This window comes from Danio rerio, chromosome 1 (assembly GCF_052040795.2).
Source record: "Danio rerio strain M-AB ecotype USA chromosome 1, GRCz13ab, whole genome shotgun sequence".
In the NCBI taxonomy this organism is placed as follows: Eukaryota; Metazoa; Chordata; class Actinopteri; order Cypriniformes; family Danionidae; genus Danio; species Danio rerio.
Genome location: NC_141021.1, coordinates 38,185,208 through 38,203,410, shown reverse-complemented (window position 1 = coordinate 38,203,410; position 18,203 = coordinate 38,185,208). Strand labels below are relative to the sequence as shown.

Genomic DNA, 18,203 nt, shown 5'->3' with positions numbered 1-18,203 from the left:
ATAAAGGATGAATTACAAACCTGCGTAAGTGTGAAAAACATATAATGCCTGCCAATTGGCCTGGCAGGAAACTTGCTCTCAATTTACTCTGAAAAAGCTCTTTTTCTCCTCATTAAAGAGAGTGTGTGTTGTGTGTGTGTGTGTGTGTGTGTGTGTGTGTGTGTGTGTGTGTGTGTGTGTGTGTGTGTGCGTTGGCACAGTTAATAACACAGGAAAGTGGCAGTTTACATCTGCAGTTGATGACTGCCACAAAAACTCAACAATAAGGAGATATAGTAAAATGAATGCTCAATATCTGTTTTTTGGAAACATAACAACTTGGTTTCTCTAAATTTTCATATGATATGCTAGCAAAAACCAGTGTGTAAAAGTAGTTTGACATAATTACTAATCATATAATGAGAGAACTTACCCATTTTTGTCTCCAAATACATAACTTCCGTAAAGTCTTCTTGACTGACATCCTCTGTAGATAAATCCACCAACAGGGGTGGTACCTCCGCTTGACCCCAAGTCAAACATAGATGGCTCGTTTTCTGTGGGGTAACACACCAACAACTCAGCATCGATAAAATAAATACCAGGTAAAAGTCAGATTTACTTGGGCTTTAGAAGACCATCTGCACCGTTTAACTCATTTTGACACATTTAACAAAGCAAATGTCTTCAGTCACCATTTTACATGTGCTGTGGAGTTAATTTATCCCCTTATTAACAGTTTTCTTTGTTTGTGTAAGGGATATCCATGTTTACCACAATCTGTCAAGAGACCATTAGCACTTCACACAAGATGGTTTTAATTAGCTATTCCCCAAATGGTTATAAAAACACTATGTAAACCTTATATGGAGGGATGTGTTCATTTCACTAAATGTCCTTATTAACGTTCAGTTTGAGCATTGTTTAGGTTGACATTATAGCTCAAAACGATAAACAAGGATCAGTGTGAAGTAATCCTGCAATTACCATCCAGTGTTTGTGTATATTTGTATAAGTTTGTATGGCTAGAAAGATTACAGCAGACTAGGGAATGGCCAGTATAATAATGTTACAGTCAGAGCCCTGCAAAACAACAAAATGTGATTTAATGAAGTAGGTCATTCACCATGGTGATGGTTTAACATCGTAAATGGCCGGGTGTTTGGGGTAATTTTGCACACTTGTTGGACAATCTTTTGGGGTCTTAAATGTATCGGTTGGATGACAGCCATATGCGTTTGCTGCCAACTTGTAAGGAGGAGTACAAGGAAGCCAGTCTATTACTTTTGCCATAGAAAATGACATGTATTCGCTTCTGGTATTGATTTAACGTCTTAGTCAGCAAAACTGGAAGATGGACTGCTGTCTTGGTTGTTTTGTCTTTCAACTTTGCACTAAATGACCATATTTATGCTCTTTGACAGGCATGAATGAAATTGTTGTACAGTATGTGCTTGCATTAATAGATGTTTTGAAACAGTCATGTTGTAATGGTATTCTGAAATGAAGTGTTGATCGTTTTTTACAGAATGTATTAAATCATTTTTTGGAACCTACCCTTCATTCCATTGAAGACATTCTGTTCCCGCATTAAAGCTTAAGATTTTTTTTATAACTAATACAGTACATGCACTGATACTTGAATGCTTTGTGAAATACAATACAAGAACTTTGAATGGTTGTTTGGCTTGTTGAAAAGCCTTTCTGCTTGTACACTAATCCATTACGTTATTAGAAACCCAGCCACTTCTAACAGACATACCGTAATCTTTCCCTTTGATGACCTGTAGGATCCTGCCTGTTGTCGTATTTTTGCCAACTGTATCTGTGCACAGGATCAGCAGACTCCCATTGGTGTCCATGCGGAGCTTATCTACTGCACACCTAGAACACAAAGCTCAATTTGTAAAGCATTTTTCAAAACCACAGAAATGTAAATAACATTAATGCTTGATAAATGGCTATTTGTTTAATTATACAGTATGTGGTGATGCCAAATAATAATTCCAACAAGTAATTCCATATCAATCTTAATACTGTTAGCACACTACTACATTCCAGAGAATTGTGTGCTTCCACCTTTGTGGTAACACTTTGGTTTGGCCTTTTTCCAAAGCATGGTCCATAAAGAAATGATTTATTGTTTCTGGTGTAAAAAAAACTTGATTCTCCTACAAAAAAGCAAAGATTTGAAGCTGAAAGGACTGGAATAGAATCACTAATGTTCAAGTCTAACTGTGTGTGAATATCTGTATCATATAATGAAAATACTTCATACAGACAAACTGCCTAATTATTAATGGTTCTGAAACTAAATGTTCAACAATCATTGTACTAGGGCTGGGCGATAAAATCGCTAATGATATTTATTGACCGAACACCATTGTCAACATCGATAATGAAAAAAGTTCAGTATGCAGTTTCGGTAAGAAGCGCTATAGTTTTATTAAAACATGTTTGCTAAACCTATGCCAATAAGCTTAGGATGTGAGTTTGTCATTTCCAATGGAGGCGCGAGCTTGATGCACACGACACACACATTGGAGTGCCGTGCACATGGTGTGCAAGCAATGTGAGTGCATTTTCCAGGTACACCTAGTTGAAAAACATCTGAACATTTTTGCGAAAGCCCAGAGCGCTAGAACTAACCAATCTGCTTCACCCTTTGCATGGAATATACACATTTTAGTAATAACGGCAGACTAATTACCTCAGGCAAACACAAAGCACATGCTTGTGCTTGTCACTTCGGGTCAGAATAACAACACACGTGAAAATGAGTGCCGTAAAAGACAGTAAATGAAAAAGGATGTAAGGATTTCGCCAGAGTGGCTTTTTGTTTTTTTTTCTAGTTCATCCCAGCCACTAGATCCCCATCTGATTTTTTTTTTAGCATAGGGGTAATATAGTCACTTAACTTCACAATTTGTGAGGTTGCAGTATGTTTTTGAACAATGTTGGCTAGTTCTTTTACTGGAAAGTTCAGATCTGATTATCATAATTTGTGTAATTGACAGAGCTTGAGGTTTACTGTAACATTATTATTGACACCTTACAGACCAACCTTTACCATTAATTTATACCATTTATTTAGCAAGTTTAAGATTCTCTTTAACACTTATGTCTATTTTATTATAAAGATATGAGATATTTTGGTAATATATTTTTGTTTAGTAATAGATAATTAAAATAAAGTGGTTAAATAATAAAAAAAAAACAATGTTACTAAATATATTGTTTAAAAATATATATTTTTTAAAAATATTTTTACAATGTCGCCCAGCTCTACATTGTGCTATTTAAAAATCCAGTTTATTTTGGCTATAAAATTTATTTTTAAAAGTGAAAGTCTTACCTCCCTGGGTCATGCAGACCATGGGCAAAGATTTCGGGGGGTTGATTTGTGCTGTTGAAATAGGGATTGTTTCTGGGTATGGAGTAGGGAGTACTACAACATTCTGTGTCCACATCCACCCGAAGAACAGAACCTGTGAAATCACTATGGCAGACAAATACTCCACTTAACATTTAAAAACACTGATAATATTATTTAGCACTAATAGTGCTTGACTTATCAGTAGTGGCTAAATTACCACAGCTAAAGCATTCAATAATGTACCTCAGACCATCCATCTCCTCCATATTGTCCAAAGTGATCATGCCATCTCCTAAAAAGATGTGCAGAAGCCCATCAGGCCCAAAGAGGAGCTGGCCTCCCAGATGCTTTCGGTGAAGTTCCGCAACTTCCATTAAAACCCGAGGAGTCCTTGTGTCCACCTGGTTTGGATTTTTTCTAAAAACAAATGTTTGCATACATTTAAATACAAAAAACTAAATCCATTCATTCCCCAGCCTGTTTATCATTAAAGGATTGCAGAGTGCTGGAACCTATCCAAGCATCTTTTTAAATTATATATATATATATATGCCGATAAGTAGAAATGGAAAAACTATCAAACAGCCAAAATAAGACAATTGAAAACATCTTAAGTAGGGATGGACCAATCTGGATTTTTTGCTGGATCCAGTATCGGCCAGATGGGTCTTTTCTGTGGAATTTATAAGCCAAACTAAAGCCATGAAGACATTTTAAGAGACTAGAAAGTTTAATGCACTATATCCCAATGTTCTGAAACCATTTAATAGTTTAATGTGACTACAGATGACTATTTAAGTCAGCGAATTAAGTCAGTGAATTAAATTAGGTGAAATATTATTTCAAAGCTTCCCTCCGCTACGCCTGTCAAATATTCTTCATTAATTTACAGTTTAAACTGCATGCTGTGTTCAGTTATGACAGTCAACACGTCAAAACTCTCTTTAAGATGATTTGTTTTATTTTTAATGATCAGCAATGCAATTCGTTTTTCATTAAAGGAATTTATTTTGACTTGCAAGGTTCATTGCTGTTTCTAAGTCATTCACACACTTGATGCACAGACATGATGTGTGCTACTCTGTATTCAACAATTTAATTGGATACGTTTGCACAAAATATATATCTTGAGTTGACTCATCTAATAATTTCACAGTACACATGCATGTAAGAGCCCTAATTTGAAATATTATACATTTATACATACGATGCTCGAATACATAAAATATACGTATGTTGTTATGTTTAGTTTATGTGTACATTTCTTGATCTTTTCCCATTTGTTTGCAATGGTTTGCCCTGCGTATCATTAGACTGTTTTAAGTTGTTACTTCAGGGATGCCTGTGGCAATAATCAAAAGTGAAAATTGTAGCAACAAAGTTTTCTGATCAGAGTGTTAGATTTTTTGTGCATGAGCATACTGTAAACATCTGAAACTTAAATGAAACCCGGTCAATTATTTAGACTTGTAGACTTCAGCTTGTTTTGTTAATGCTGGGTGTTTTGCACTGCAGCTGGAGAGCTAAACACAATCAGAATGGATGTCAGCAATGGATGCTTTTGCGATAATTATATGTTGTGATTACATATCTCCATAAAACATTCATCACTGTCAGCGAAAGCATTTCATGAGGAACTCAGCTTCTCAAGGCTATTCCTAAACCACATGGAAAACAAACATTAAGCATACACGTCCATGTGTAAAATGTTTGATCTAAGGCCAAAACCAAATATTGACATTCAGGGGGACCAAATTCATTGGGAAGGCAGGGTTTTGTCACTAGAGTTTTATTGTTATTGTTTTAAAGAATTAATTGTTGTTTTGGAAAACTCTTTATGGTGATGACCATGGTTAATAGCCTTTGCGTTTGGTTAAGATATGATCGATTCCTCATTACCTGGACACTGTGTACTCCACTACACGAAGAATGTGGTCGTGTGGTCCAATAGTCCATCGCTCCTGGTTGGTCGTATAGGAGACGTAGAGCTTGCCATTTTTCTTATAATTGGGGTGGAATGCAAGGCTTAGCAAGCCCCTTTCATCTCCCCCCTGCAAGTCAGATGGGGTACACAAAGAATCCAGAAGTTAATTATGTCCCTTTTTTTGATCGAGCCAGGCTGCAAAAAGCTAAAGCCAGGCCTCCCCATGTCCCTCTCTCTCTCCTTTTTTCTCTCTCTCTTTCTCTATCTCGGTCTCTCTCAATATGGGGGCCAGTTACCCCATGGCCTATTGCCCCCTTGCTTTTTTCTTACCTCCCCTCTCCTTGACTACTGCATTACAAACGATTATAAAACATTTGACTTCAAGCAACCCCCCCTCCACCTCCCACCTTTTCACCAACTCTGTCTTGGTTATAGGCACTTGTATTTGGGGCCAGGCTCCTCTGGGATGCCCAGGCCCTCCTTGCGGCCTCCTTTGTGCAAGTGATTTGTGTGTGTAATCTTTGGGGGATATCCGTGAATGCAGTGCCGAGTGGCTGAAACAATTCATTAGCTCGCTCGCAGTTCATAGAGAGCACAAAAGTCCAGGATTCCTTTAGGTCCCCCCCATCTACCCTCTATCCTCTCTCTCTTTCTTTTTTATTTTTAAACCCATGCAAAATGAGAGGCAAGAAAAAGAATGGACAGGGGGGAAAAAAAGAAACAACAACACCCACTGTCTTGGCAGCAAGTTGAAAAACATTGAAATTGCTTGTGTAATAGGTAAAACCTCTCATCCCGGAGGCAAGTGCATGAGTTGTCACTACTCTGGTGGTCCACTCATCATAGACCGTTGTAATAAGCAGCTATGTCACTTTAGTTCCTGGGGAAAGTAATAATGTTGGGCTTTTCTCTCTTTCATCTTTCCAGCTTTGTTTTCTTTCTGGTAACACAAATGAAATGAATGAACATACTGCTAATCGTATGCCTCGTGAATGAATGAATAAATCAGTGAATGAACAAATGGGTTTGAGGCAAGTTCCTGAAAAACCACCATGATTTAATGCTTTGTGATAACACATAACACCAGTTTAATTACAAGGATATTGGCTGTCAAAGTAAACAAATGCGTTTTTCATCTAATTAGCTGGCTGTGCCATCTCTGCGGCATTCCTTTCTCATTTCTCACAGGAATTTAGAAAAGAGGGGTCTTCTGTGGATTGCTCAAGTTAACGGTGTGGTTCGGCTCATGGTGCACGCCAAAACATACAGATCATAAATTGGTCAGAGCAGCTCTGTTGGGCTGTGCTGAAGTAATCCAATTCGGATAGGCTTCAAGTTCTAGTGCTCCATCTGTGGAATGCTCCAGAGGAGTTCGAATTGGATCTGTAGGGACATGAATAATAACACTCGGGAGGCCTGTTTAGTTGACCACAAAGAGTGAAAACACAAGCAAAACTTTGTGGTGCCCATTAAATGTCTGTTCTACATTAGTCAAACACAAAATGAGGTTGGGCTGAGTTAACAGCAGGTTGATATAATTTATTCTTGCTTAGTGTTTTCGAATGAAAAGCTCTTCCTTTCCCCGAAACTCCCTCCCAACATGTTGGACTTCTGATGCACTGACCTGAATCCCAAAACAAACACAGAAGGAGCAGGTCAAGTTAAGAATTCCAGAGAGTTGTATGATCCCAGGCCAGGGACCACCAAAGAACAACTGTAAATTAGCTGAAATATTAGCTTTTGCTAATGATCATTCCATCAACAAGTTGGGGCAAAAAAAAAACTTCATTTTTCCAGGCCTTTTCCTTTGGGTGCTACCAAAAACTTAATTACGAAAAGACAAACTTCATGATAGCCTCCCTCCATCCATCATAGCAGACATAAGGCTACATGTACATGCCTCTGTACGTGTTCAAGTTCCACTGTAGCAGCCACAAGAACGTTTTTGAACATTTGATCATGGAAACCTTGCAACGTGCTTATGTCTAAAGAAAGCGTTCAGCTTTAAAATGTGCCTTCACAAAAAGAGGATCAGTGCTACATTATTGTTTGCATTCTGTGCATCGCCGGCTGCTTTGACAGTCTGAAGATTAGGTTGTAACAGCTTCTCTGCAAGAATGCTAGTGAGAATACATAGGGGTCACATGTATTCGCAGACAGGAACAGCAAGCAAGACCACCCCCCTTCTGGACCCCCACCCATCCCATTGGCAGCTGCTTGCCTTTCAGTGCTTGATGCATGGCCTGGCTTGCACATTGTTTCTGAGCACCTTTTGATCCTTATTGGCTCGGGCTATCCTACATAAAGAGGCATTCCACCCGAGCTGATTGGAGAAAAACAATGCGTGCCTACCTCAAAGGCAATCTGAAATGTTCACACTAATTCAGAGTTCCATTTAGTTCAACACAATGAATCCCAAGACCCAAGTCAAATCCCCCTCCTCCACCTGTTAACACACATTAATCCTGTGACAGCACTGGAGTTCTGGGTGAGGATCGCTCACTTTCAAGCAGTGAAAAGAGCAGATCGAATCGTAGGATAACATTCACTCATTACAGTAGCAGCTCTCTGGAGCAGTCCACAAATCTTCTTAATGGCTCCATCACAGGTGCTCATCCTGTCTCGGGGGTCCTCGCAAAGTCTAAACCTTGTCAAGGAACTCAGAGAGAGCTATGCAAGATGACGACGAAGTAGTGGCCGTTTCTCAAAGAGAACTGTTAAAAGAGTCAAAGGACGAGAGAGGAAAAAGTCCATTTGTCAAAGCTATGATACTTATTTTTTGACAGATTCGAGAGCCCTCCTGCTCATCTAGCTGAAAGAGCTCAACAGCTGTGCGTGTCAAGTGACAGAGTGCACAACATGCTGTGATATATTTGCTTCAGCAAGAAATACTTTTTTTGCAGCTGGACCCCTTCAGTTAGCTGATGCACCACAATGGAACTGCGCTCACATTGCGTGCAGATGTCTTCTTCACTATGTCTAGCAAGAACAACAACAAAGCAGTACCATATTTGTGTACCCATCACGTCAACATGGACTAAATCAGGACTCTTTTACACAAATAGTTTAGAAGATAAACACTTTAGGGTGCTGAAATACTGTGCTTTAGGATTTTTCTTATGATTTAAGTGTCTTTGACACTTTATGATTTATTTATTTATTTTTGTCAGCATCTGGAACACTGTAACCAGTTTGCAAGACATCTCAAAAGGGTTAACTAGTAGATAACTATTTGACCTCCTTTGTGATTTTGTTAAAACCAATGCATGGTAGTCAAACTGGTGCAGTGTTGTACTTAAAGACCAGCCACAGATGTGTGTGTGTGTGTGTCAGTGTGTGTGTGTGTGTGTGTGTGTGTGTGTGTGTGTGTAATAAAAAGCAGTTTGAAATAAATCAAACAGGACCGCAACACTACAACATGTTTCCTCACCAGCCAGTGCATTCGACCTTGTGAGATCTATGCAGCAGAGGTCAAAAAGACAAAGCCTCATTTGCTCTGCCAAAACCAATAAAATAATTGGACACTTTATCTGGATTCTTCATTGGAAAATCAGAATTGAGATAACTGGGTAAGTGACAGCATGTCTATAATAGAGATATATCTTTCAAGATATAGATTAAAAGTTAATGTTCCAATTTCTAGGGAATGTTGTGTTTTTGTATGTTACTGTAGTTTCAGATGGTTTTGAAAAACAGTTTATGGAATGCCATGTGATTTAACGATTAAATAAAACCCCATATGGTACCTTACATTTTTACCTTTCAATATTTTATATTACAACTGAAGTTATAAATATGTCAGAACTTCTTTAGAGAAGTCTTTAATCCACTTTTTAAAAAGTGTAAATGGTGGATTAACATTCATCACATGATCACTAATCCGATGTGCCATTATTTGTAACTTTAGGTCGTTCCTAAAACAGTTCATCTGCGGCGCTTTACATTTTTGCAGTTAAAGCTCCCTGATATCCAAAGGCAGAAGGTGTTGACTGAGTTATTGACAGCTGATATTAAACAATCCATTCACACTCAGTTCTAGAGCAGTGGGCCAATCAGTATAGCTTGAAAGCTGGGTAAGCATTACGGGATTTGTTTACTGCAGCAAGTTGACATGACGACTGTTTTAAACTATTCCTGTGCTCTGCGTTTAGTGTTTCAGGAGCAAAGATGCATTCTGCGTGAATGTGTCCTAAAACATTTTGCAGTGAAAACCAGTCAAACGTCAGCAATTTTATGCACTTGCACAAATGCACCCTAATATATTTTGAGGTCGCATAGATAAAATTTTGGGCGCATATGCAACCAAAACGGTTGCCATTTTAAGCCCTGAATAATAACAGTTCATTCCATTTACATAGCACCTTACACATTTTTGAGGCCAGTCTCCTCATCCACCATCAGTCTGCAGAATCCACCTGGATGACGCAATGGCAGCCATATAGTGTTCTGTACACCACTCACCAGCTTATTGGTGGAGAGTGATGAAGCCAATTATGATATGGGGATGGTTAGGAGGCCATAATGGACTAAACCCCTAGCCCTAGTCCAACCTAGTAAGGGTTAAACCCCTATTCTTTTCGAAGGACATACTGGGATTTTTAAAAACCACAGAAAGTCATGACCTCGGCTTAATATTTCATCCGAAAGATGGTGCTCACTGAGCAGTACAGAGTCCCATTCAATATACTAGGGCATTAGCACTAACATCGGCAGCAACCTAGTTTTCCCATGAGGTTTCCCATGCAGATACTGACCAGGCGCAGCCCTGCTGGCGACCATGTGAGAGTTGCAAAGAGCTAGCTGCCCTCCATGATTAGCATTTTTATGGTATTTGGTACTGCAGTACATTAATAGATCTGGACCATAAAACAAAATGAGAATCATGTCATTAACCCACCTGTGATGGTGATAATAATAACAATGATAGTCAGTGGCTAAATGAAAACAGGTCATTTGGTACAAACTTCTGGTAGTGATTTGAGAAGTGCAAGTCGCACAGAATATTTGATAAAGTCACAGTGTGTGTGTGTGTGTGCGTGAATGAGTGAGTGAAGAGATACATCAGAAGTTTCATCAGAGAACACCCACAGTGCTCTGGGAGACTCCCTCAAGTAGACAGAGCATTGTTTCCAAGCAGTTTGGCTTAATTGGCAGTGAGGGGATTGAGCTTAAAGGAAATACAGAACATTAGAATCAAAGTCATGATAAAACACTATCATTCCCCTTCATACCCAAGTTGTGTCCCAGAGGGTTGCCGAGGCCTTCCACGGGCACAAAGGGCACATGTCCTGTTGATGCTTCGAATAAACACGGCAGACTCTGAATGATAACGGCCAAACTTGACAGAATAGCACTCCTGGGGACCGCCAGGGCTTGAGCTTACTTTAATTGTCATAATGATTGCTTTATCCACAACCAATTATGTTTAATGATGATAAGGCACATTGGGGGGTTTTCCTGTGGGGCTTTTGCATGTTGACTCCGTAATTGCTCTTTCTGTCTTTATAAGTGAAGCAACAGGAGGTATGCAATATACACAAACTTCCTGTCAAAAAGCAGGTCTCTTCCTACATCTCCGGACACTTTCTAAACAAAATGCTCTCAAATTACAGAATGCCTCAGTTCTTGTGGGGGCAGATAAACATCTGTTGTGACACACGCCATAACTACTACTGACAGACATGCATGTAAGCCAATGCAACAGCTGGCAACATTTCAGCCTTTCTCACTGATCCTCAACAACCAAACACAAGGTTTCCTCCGCTGGCAGTCAGGTTGACAGCAAGCAAACCACACACATAGAAGCCCACATACAGAATACATTTGTATAATAATATAATTGTTGTGCCAACACTATTTTGCCTTCAAGATCACCCTCCATTCAGGTTTTGATTTGTGGTGGGAGGAGAGGAAAAATGGAAATAAATCCATAGAACTTGTTATTGTGCTCCTTTAAGATTCTGTTCTTTTAGGGGGCTTCATTTCTCCCACCTCAGCTTCGTCTGAGAAGGTGCCAAACCAAAATGATGAACAACAGATCTTTCAGGTTTCAGCAAGGCTTCTCGATTTATGTGAGACAGACTTCTCTATGGTGGGAGGTCAGGCTGCGTCAATATCAAACAGGAGCTAGCTTCTCTTCAGAGGCAGATGTGTCAACGTAGTCAAGAGTTAAAGCCTGTCTAGGTTTAGCTAAAACTCATCATTATTAGCATAGTTAAAAAGATTTGAAAGAATGTATTAGATGCATGAAACCATCTTAATATGAATTGACAGTATTAGATAATTTCTAAAAGGTGTAATATGTTTAGTTTTTATTTTCCTCTTTTTTGTTTTATTTAACCAGCATGGTTTATCTTAGGCTTGCAACCGTTTGTTTATTGTGACTTAAGGTGAAACGGATTATTGCTAAATTTTATCCATCAGTTGTTGAATAGGTTTTACTGTTGTCATTGCACTCAAAATGGAATGTGAGCTTGCAGTCAATTATGACCCAAATACTTGCAGAATTTATTTCTGTGATACTGGTTCATAATAAATACTCACTAATGAGATCAAAATATTCATCTACTGTAAGGGCATATTACGTCAATAAAATAAATATAATAATTTGTAGTAAGTTTAAAAACAATAAATAAAAGTTTAACCTAAAATAAATATTTACAGTGCTCTGCATACACATACACATATATAGGAAGCTATACAACATTATATTTGTGTATATAAATTAGATTAGTCAGTACTGAAGCCAAATCTAGAGCTTATCTAAAAAATAACTTACGATAACGCTCCGAAAACTAGTGCACATAAATTTATATGTTATTGAAAAATATTAAATACAAATTTAAAAAAGAGGAAAAATTAAAAAATTAAATAAAAAATTGTTGAAATTTTTAGGTTGTAATTTTTTTTGCAATGTTTTGCTTAAATTTGATTGTATTATCTTTCAATTTCTAAATATGTTTGGTGACTAAAATATTATTTTAATAAATAAATCTGTTTAATAAATCTGTTTTGTTTAAAAGCACCAACATACATTGCCTATATTCACTGAGAAATGGAGTGTACTCAATTATGCCGTTTCCTCAGTCCCGCTAGCTGGTAACTTCACAATCTCTAGAAACAAGCTAAGAGCCACTCACCTTTAAACCACTTTGTACCAGCTTATGAATGTCCAGAAAAGGCTCTTTTAGGAGTTCCATGTCATGTGTGAGGATCCACACAAAGCCTTCCCTCTCCAATATAAAAAGCCGCTGCGATCCATCCCCACAATGCACCACGCCAACAGGTTGTTGAAGACCACTATGGATCTCCTGAGCGCAGTAGCAGTTGTGTTTGTGTTTTCTGTTTGAAGGTAATAGGATGATAAAACTGTAAGTTTGCAAAAACTACACAACATGAAACTGTTTAAACTGTTTTATCATGGTTTCTAATCTTTTCTGCTAGGCAGACAGGTTTGGGAGTAGACTGAATAAAACAACACAGTGGAAGTTCATTTAACATCAGACGTTGGGGGCCGTCAAGCTGTGAAACAAATGTTCCATTAACCACAAGTCACATTTGATGTGGGGACATGCCAGCTCACATTAAGCCTTAACTTAAACAAAGGCATCAGTGGTGTGGGTTTTCCTGTTAACAAGGAGACTTGGGGGGATTTTCCATGGATGTAATAAGGGTGGACTGGCAGAGAATGTATGTCTGACATCTCATACCTAAGATATAGAATAACGTCAGTCTGATGTGCTAGCAATGAAACTGCCTGATCAGATATGCTACTTTACTGGCCCTTCGCACTGGGAGGTCTGATGAAGAATTATGACATTCATTTACAATGACTGTGGGCTCAGGGCCTTCTCAAAACACACAGTGGATTCACAGCTTGTCATTATTTGCTTCGGAAGGTCATACAAAAGTGAGGCATTTATCACTGTTAACACTAAACTGAGGTCAGCAAACAGACGAAGGCCACACTTCACTAGAAGGTGCCATTAAATCAGATTGCTTTAACAACTAAAGTGAAGTGATCGTATACCAAGGGTGACACTGACACACGTGCCATTAAAAGATTAGGTGTGCATTTCCTGTACAACAATTGTAACCACAGCACAATGTGCATGGCTAGTTGTGAATGTATCTGGAAAATGTAGTAACTTGGTCGCATTGTCATTATTTGAGCCACACTGGTTTAACGTTTTCATTAATGAGGTCAGGAGCGGATGAGTGGATGAGTAATAACTTCTGCTAATTAACCAACTCAAGTTAACTATTATGGGTGACACAGTGGCTTAGTGGTTATCACTGTCACCTCACAGCAAAAAGGTGTCACTGGTTTGAGCCCCGGCTGGGCCAGTTGACATTTCTGTGTGGAGTTTGTATGTTCTCCCCGTGTCTGTTTGGGTTTCCTCTGGGTGCAGCATTTTACCCAAAGTCCAAAGACATGTGGTACAGATGAATTGAATAAACTAAGTTGGCGGTAGTTTATGTGTGTGAATGAGTAGAGTCAGTACTGGGTTGCGGCTGGAAGAGCATCGCTCTGTAAAACATATGTTGGATAAGTTGGCGGTTTATTCTGCTGTGGTGAACCCTGAGGAATAAAGGGACTAAGCCGAAGGAAAATGAATAAATGAATAAATGATTGAATGAATGAATGAATCAAAGTGAACTGATAATGTTAGGTTATTTCAGCTCATTTCTACAAAACTACAAGTCACCTTGGGTCCTAGAAATGGCAAATCAAGGAAGTTGTTTAACAATGATTTCGCGAAATGCACACCAAATCTAGAGTCAAATCTATTGTGGAGTGGACATTTGTATCCATTAAATTGTGCCAACTATTCTGAATTTAAAAACTGCAACATAATCAGGTATGTGCTAAATTGTCTGAGAGCCAAATGACAACCCTCACCATGTCCTGTCACAAATGGTCAAAGCCCTGTCAGCAGCAGATCAGAGCTCCTGCAGTATAAGCACTTTCTTTGTGCTCTTAAAGCTGGCTAAACTCAGTCTGGACACAAAGCTCTGGCTTGGAAAGGGGAGCAGTGGACCAGTCAACGAGTACATGCAGGAATGTTGTGACATGGAAGGCTAGTCAGGCGTGTCTTGTCTCTAGTGACCTTGTTCAGACTGCCCTGATGACCTAGTAATCAAAACAGGCCAGTCATAATGTGCCATGGGACATGACTATAAGGAAGCTTCCCTCTTGCCTGCTGATGAATGTTGTTACAGACAGAAGTAATAGTTCTGTTAGAAAAGTTCAGCTGAAAAAAGAGGAAATTCTGTCAATATTTTGTGTCCAATTTAAATGTACATTCATGTCAAACTTGACCTCTTTTCCATAAAGGTACTGTACAGTGAATGGGAACCAAAGATTTCAAGTGTGCATGTACCGTCATAGTCTACAAATCATACAGTAGATTTACCAATTATTAATGTAAGTAGATTTAAAAAACTGGGAATAAATTCTGGTGTGAGATTTGTAATGCAGGTACCAAGACAGGCTGGGTAATGTACAAAAATCATTAAAAAAAAACAAACAAAAAAAAAAACAATGGTGTTCATTGACCAGAAATATAAAATGTATAAAGGTATGAATGACATTAAAATAAACAAAATATTACAGTGGCGAACTATAACTCTAATAAGAAAACAAAAACAAGCTGAAATCAAATCATCAAAAGTGTGTCTGAAAACGTGTCTGCAAAGCTGTTTACCTGTTAATCGCTTCGGTTTTTTCATCTAACAGGTAATTGGAATCTCTCCGCAATTGCTTTCGGTGAAAATCTGGAAAGCACAGGCCTCCATCCATCCTTCCATAGTACTGGCAGAACTCATCCACGTCGGCTTGGAACAGTTCTAAAAAACACAGACAGACAGACAACTGGTCTCAGCCTGAGATAGACACCACACAGGGTCCATGGGTGATGTAATCACCTCCAAAACCAACCAAATCCCCTACAGTCAAAGCTGTACTCGAGTCAAGTATGTCCTCAGCCATCAGACGGCTTATTGTGTGGGCGTTTGGTGGCGATTCTGGTGCCAAGCTTAATTCCGATCTCATCTATGGTGCATTTATACAGTACTGAGACTCAATTTGTATTTGCCTCACACATCTGAGGAATGCAAATCATGGTCACTCATACTGATCCAGACCTTCAACAATTTGATAAAAACTTATATTTGTCATGCATGTCAGAACCATGTTGATGCACACATCTGGGTGCTAAAACTATGTGATGGTTGTATATTTGTGAGGTATTATAAATAAATTAGATGTGTGGTCTGTATGTTGAGAGTTTAATTAAACCTAAAATTCCGAAAACTTAATCGCCATCGCGGTTATATTTTTCAGTAGAAACATGCTATTCAAGTCCAAATAAATGATGAGTGCACGCCCAAACTGATTGATTATATTTGAGAGATTAGGTTTGCTAGCTTGCTTTCAGGGAAAACACCCAATTTATTTATCCAGTAGTAGCCAAAATAAATTCACCATAATTCAGACATGTGTGAAGAAAAACCTGAAAATCAAGTGTAAATCATGGTTACTTTGTAGGAGCAATCTTCTGTTTGGCTGAATGAGTGGTTCAGTGACAAGAGGCGAGAACAGAGCTCGGTTTGGCAGCCCCACCGTGACCCAAAAACCACACTGATATGGTTACCACCTTAGCTAAACCCTCTCATGGGGAGGAGTAGAGCAAATACAGCAGTGATAGGAACACAAACACACTCCTCTTCTTGCTTTCATCTCTAGCGAGTCCCCCATGCTGTCTTAGGAAAGGGGGCTGCGTGTGGGAGGGAGGCAGCAGCACCAACAACAGAGGTGATAGGATATCCCTAAACATCTAAACATAACAGTGAGATCAAACACACACACCCACCCACCAGCACCTCCACTCACACTGGCATACCACCCACACATTAACCGCAGTGGTTATCTTGGGCTTGCTGGTGTGAGGGTTAAGGGTCTCTGAATTCTTGTCAATAGTAGCTGAAAGGTCAGACTCTAGGCATTTCCCACACTTTCTGGTATCCACAATGTTCCCGTGTTCTTTTCATTTGTGTGAACCATTCCAAACAAATCATGGTCAAAAGAATACCTTTAAATGATTTAGATCGCATGTGTAAAACTCGCAGCTCTGCACAGTTTAGTTCCAACCCTACTTAAACATACCTGACCAAACTGATTGAGTCCTTCAGGCTTGTTTGAATCCTACAGGTTTGTTTGTTGAAGCTGGGTTGGAACTAAACTGTGCAGTGCAGCAGCCCTCTAGGAACTGAGTTTAACACCCCTGATTTAGATGGTAAAATATTCTAGAAATATAAAAATGACACATACAGAGACAAGTGCAAGAGGAAGGTTTTGATGGTGATCCTAAAGAACACAATTTTAAAACTCACTGACTTTGTACTGTTTAAAATATTCTTAATTAACAAAGGTTCTGTGCATGTTGAATGTTCTGCATGATACACTCTCAGAAATAAAGGTACAAGGTTTTTTAAATATTTCCTAAATTATGTTTAAGAGAGCAAGGACATTTTCACAGCTTGTCTGATAATATTTTTTAACCTGAAGAAAGTCTTATTTGTGTTATTTTGGCTAGAAAAAAATCCATTTTTTTATAAAAAAAAGAAAAACATTTTTAGGTCAAAATTGTTAGTCTCTTTAATATATATTTTTTTCGATAGTCTATAAAACAAGCCATCCTTGTAAATTACTTAATTACCCTAACCTGTCTATTTAACCCAATTAACCTAGTTAAGCTTTTAAATGTCACTTTAAAGTGTATAAAAGTGGTTAACACTTTAGAATAACTATCCGTTATAACTAGTTACTAGATCATTAATAAACTGTTAGTTAATGGCTTATGAATGACTTGTTAAATAATAGTTAATAGTATTTAGAACTATCCATTATAAGTAGTTAATAGACCATTAATAAACTGTTAGTTAATGTGTTTTAAATTACTCATTCAATAAAAGTTAATAGTTTATTAATTATTTATAACTGTGCCTTATAGATAGCCAATAGATTACTCACAAGCTGTTAGTTAACAAGTTATAAATGACTTTTAAGGTATTTTAAGTTAACTGTATTTTAATGATTTATAATTATACCTAATAAATTAGTAATAGATCATGAACAAGCTGTTGGTAAACTACTTACTAAAGACTTGTTAAGTATCAGTTAATTGTTTGTATACGTTATTGGGACATTTTTCTAGTTGCAACTATTCTTCAACTATTAACTGTTAGTAAATGAGGAATAGTTGCAAATTTAGAATAACGTGTCAATAGCATACATAAGCTAATAACTAACACTTACCTAATATATTAACTCACACTTTACAGATCAGTTGTTCATAGTTTGTTAACCATCTACTATTACCAATGAAACTTTGTAAAACAGCTAATGGATGGAACAAGTTCAAGCTACAGAAATTTTATGTGATATTTACAATATCCTTTTTATTGTACCTTTACCTTGTTCCACTCATAAGCTTTTCTGTGTACTGTATTTTATCAGAGAAACTCCACAGATGGAATATTGAACATTGTGTTTAATGTATGGAAACACACATACTGAGCCATCACACGGCAGAACAGCAGTATACAACAGAATACAAACCCATAAGGTTTGGGTCCCCGTAGGCCTCCGTCGGTCAGTGTTGACCATGGATGACGTATCCTAGCTCTTATATTGAGGCATGACTGATTGTCTAAGACAGCGTCGTTGGTGGCTGAAGAGACCAATACGGGAGAGGCATTTTTTACCACAGCAGTCGCATTGATAGGTGGCTCCCTGGCTGACGCTCTGCACCTTTCGGTGAACTCGCTTGTCCTCTGACGCACGCATCATGTTCTTCTCACCTGACTTGAGCTGTTTGGTCAGGGTGCACCTCCATTTCAGGCGGTCTGCTGCGAGGTCTT

General features: G+C 38.4%; 2 protein-coding genes across 5 annotated transcripts in view; one reads left to right on the top strand and one right to left on the bottom strand.

Annotated features, from left to right (window-relative positions):
- Nucleotides 1–18,203, top strand: part of znf827 (zinc finger protein 827) — a 789,732-nt gene that overhangs the window by 341,529 nt on the left and 430,000 nt on the right. The window lies entirely within an intron of this gene.
- hhip (hedgehog interacting protein) overlaps nt 1–18,203 on the bottom strand; it is a 220,362-nt gene that overhangs the window by 19,915 nt on the left and 182,244 nt on the right. For all 4 annotated transcript variants that reach the window (XM_087235223.1, XM_087235224.1, NM_001080012.1 and 1 more), the window contains 7 exon segments: nt 14,987–15,128; nt 12,419–12,620; nt 5,255–5,406; nt 3,599–3,772; nt 3,335–3,478; nt 1,742–1,863; nt 413–536 (listed from right to left, as the gene is read on the bottom strand). In XM_087235223.1, coding sequence (XP_087091349.1) covers nt 413–536; nt 1,742–1,863; nt 3,335–3,478; nt 3,599–3,772; nt 5,255–5,406; nt 12,419–12,620; nt 14,987–15,128 — 1,060 coding nt within the window.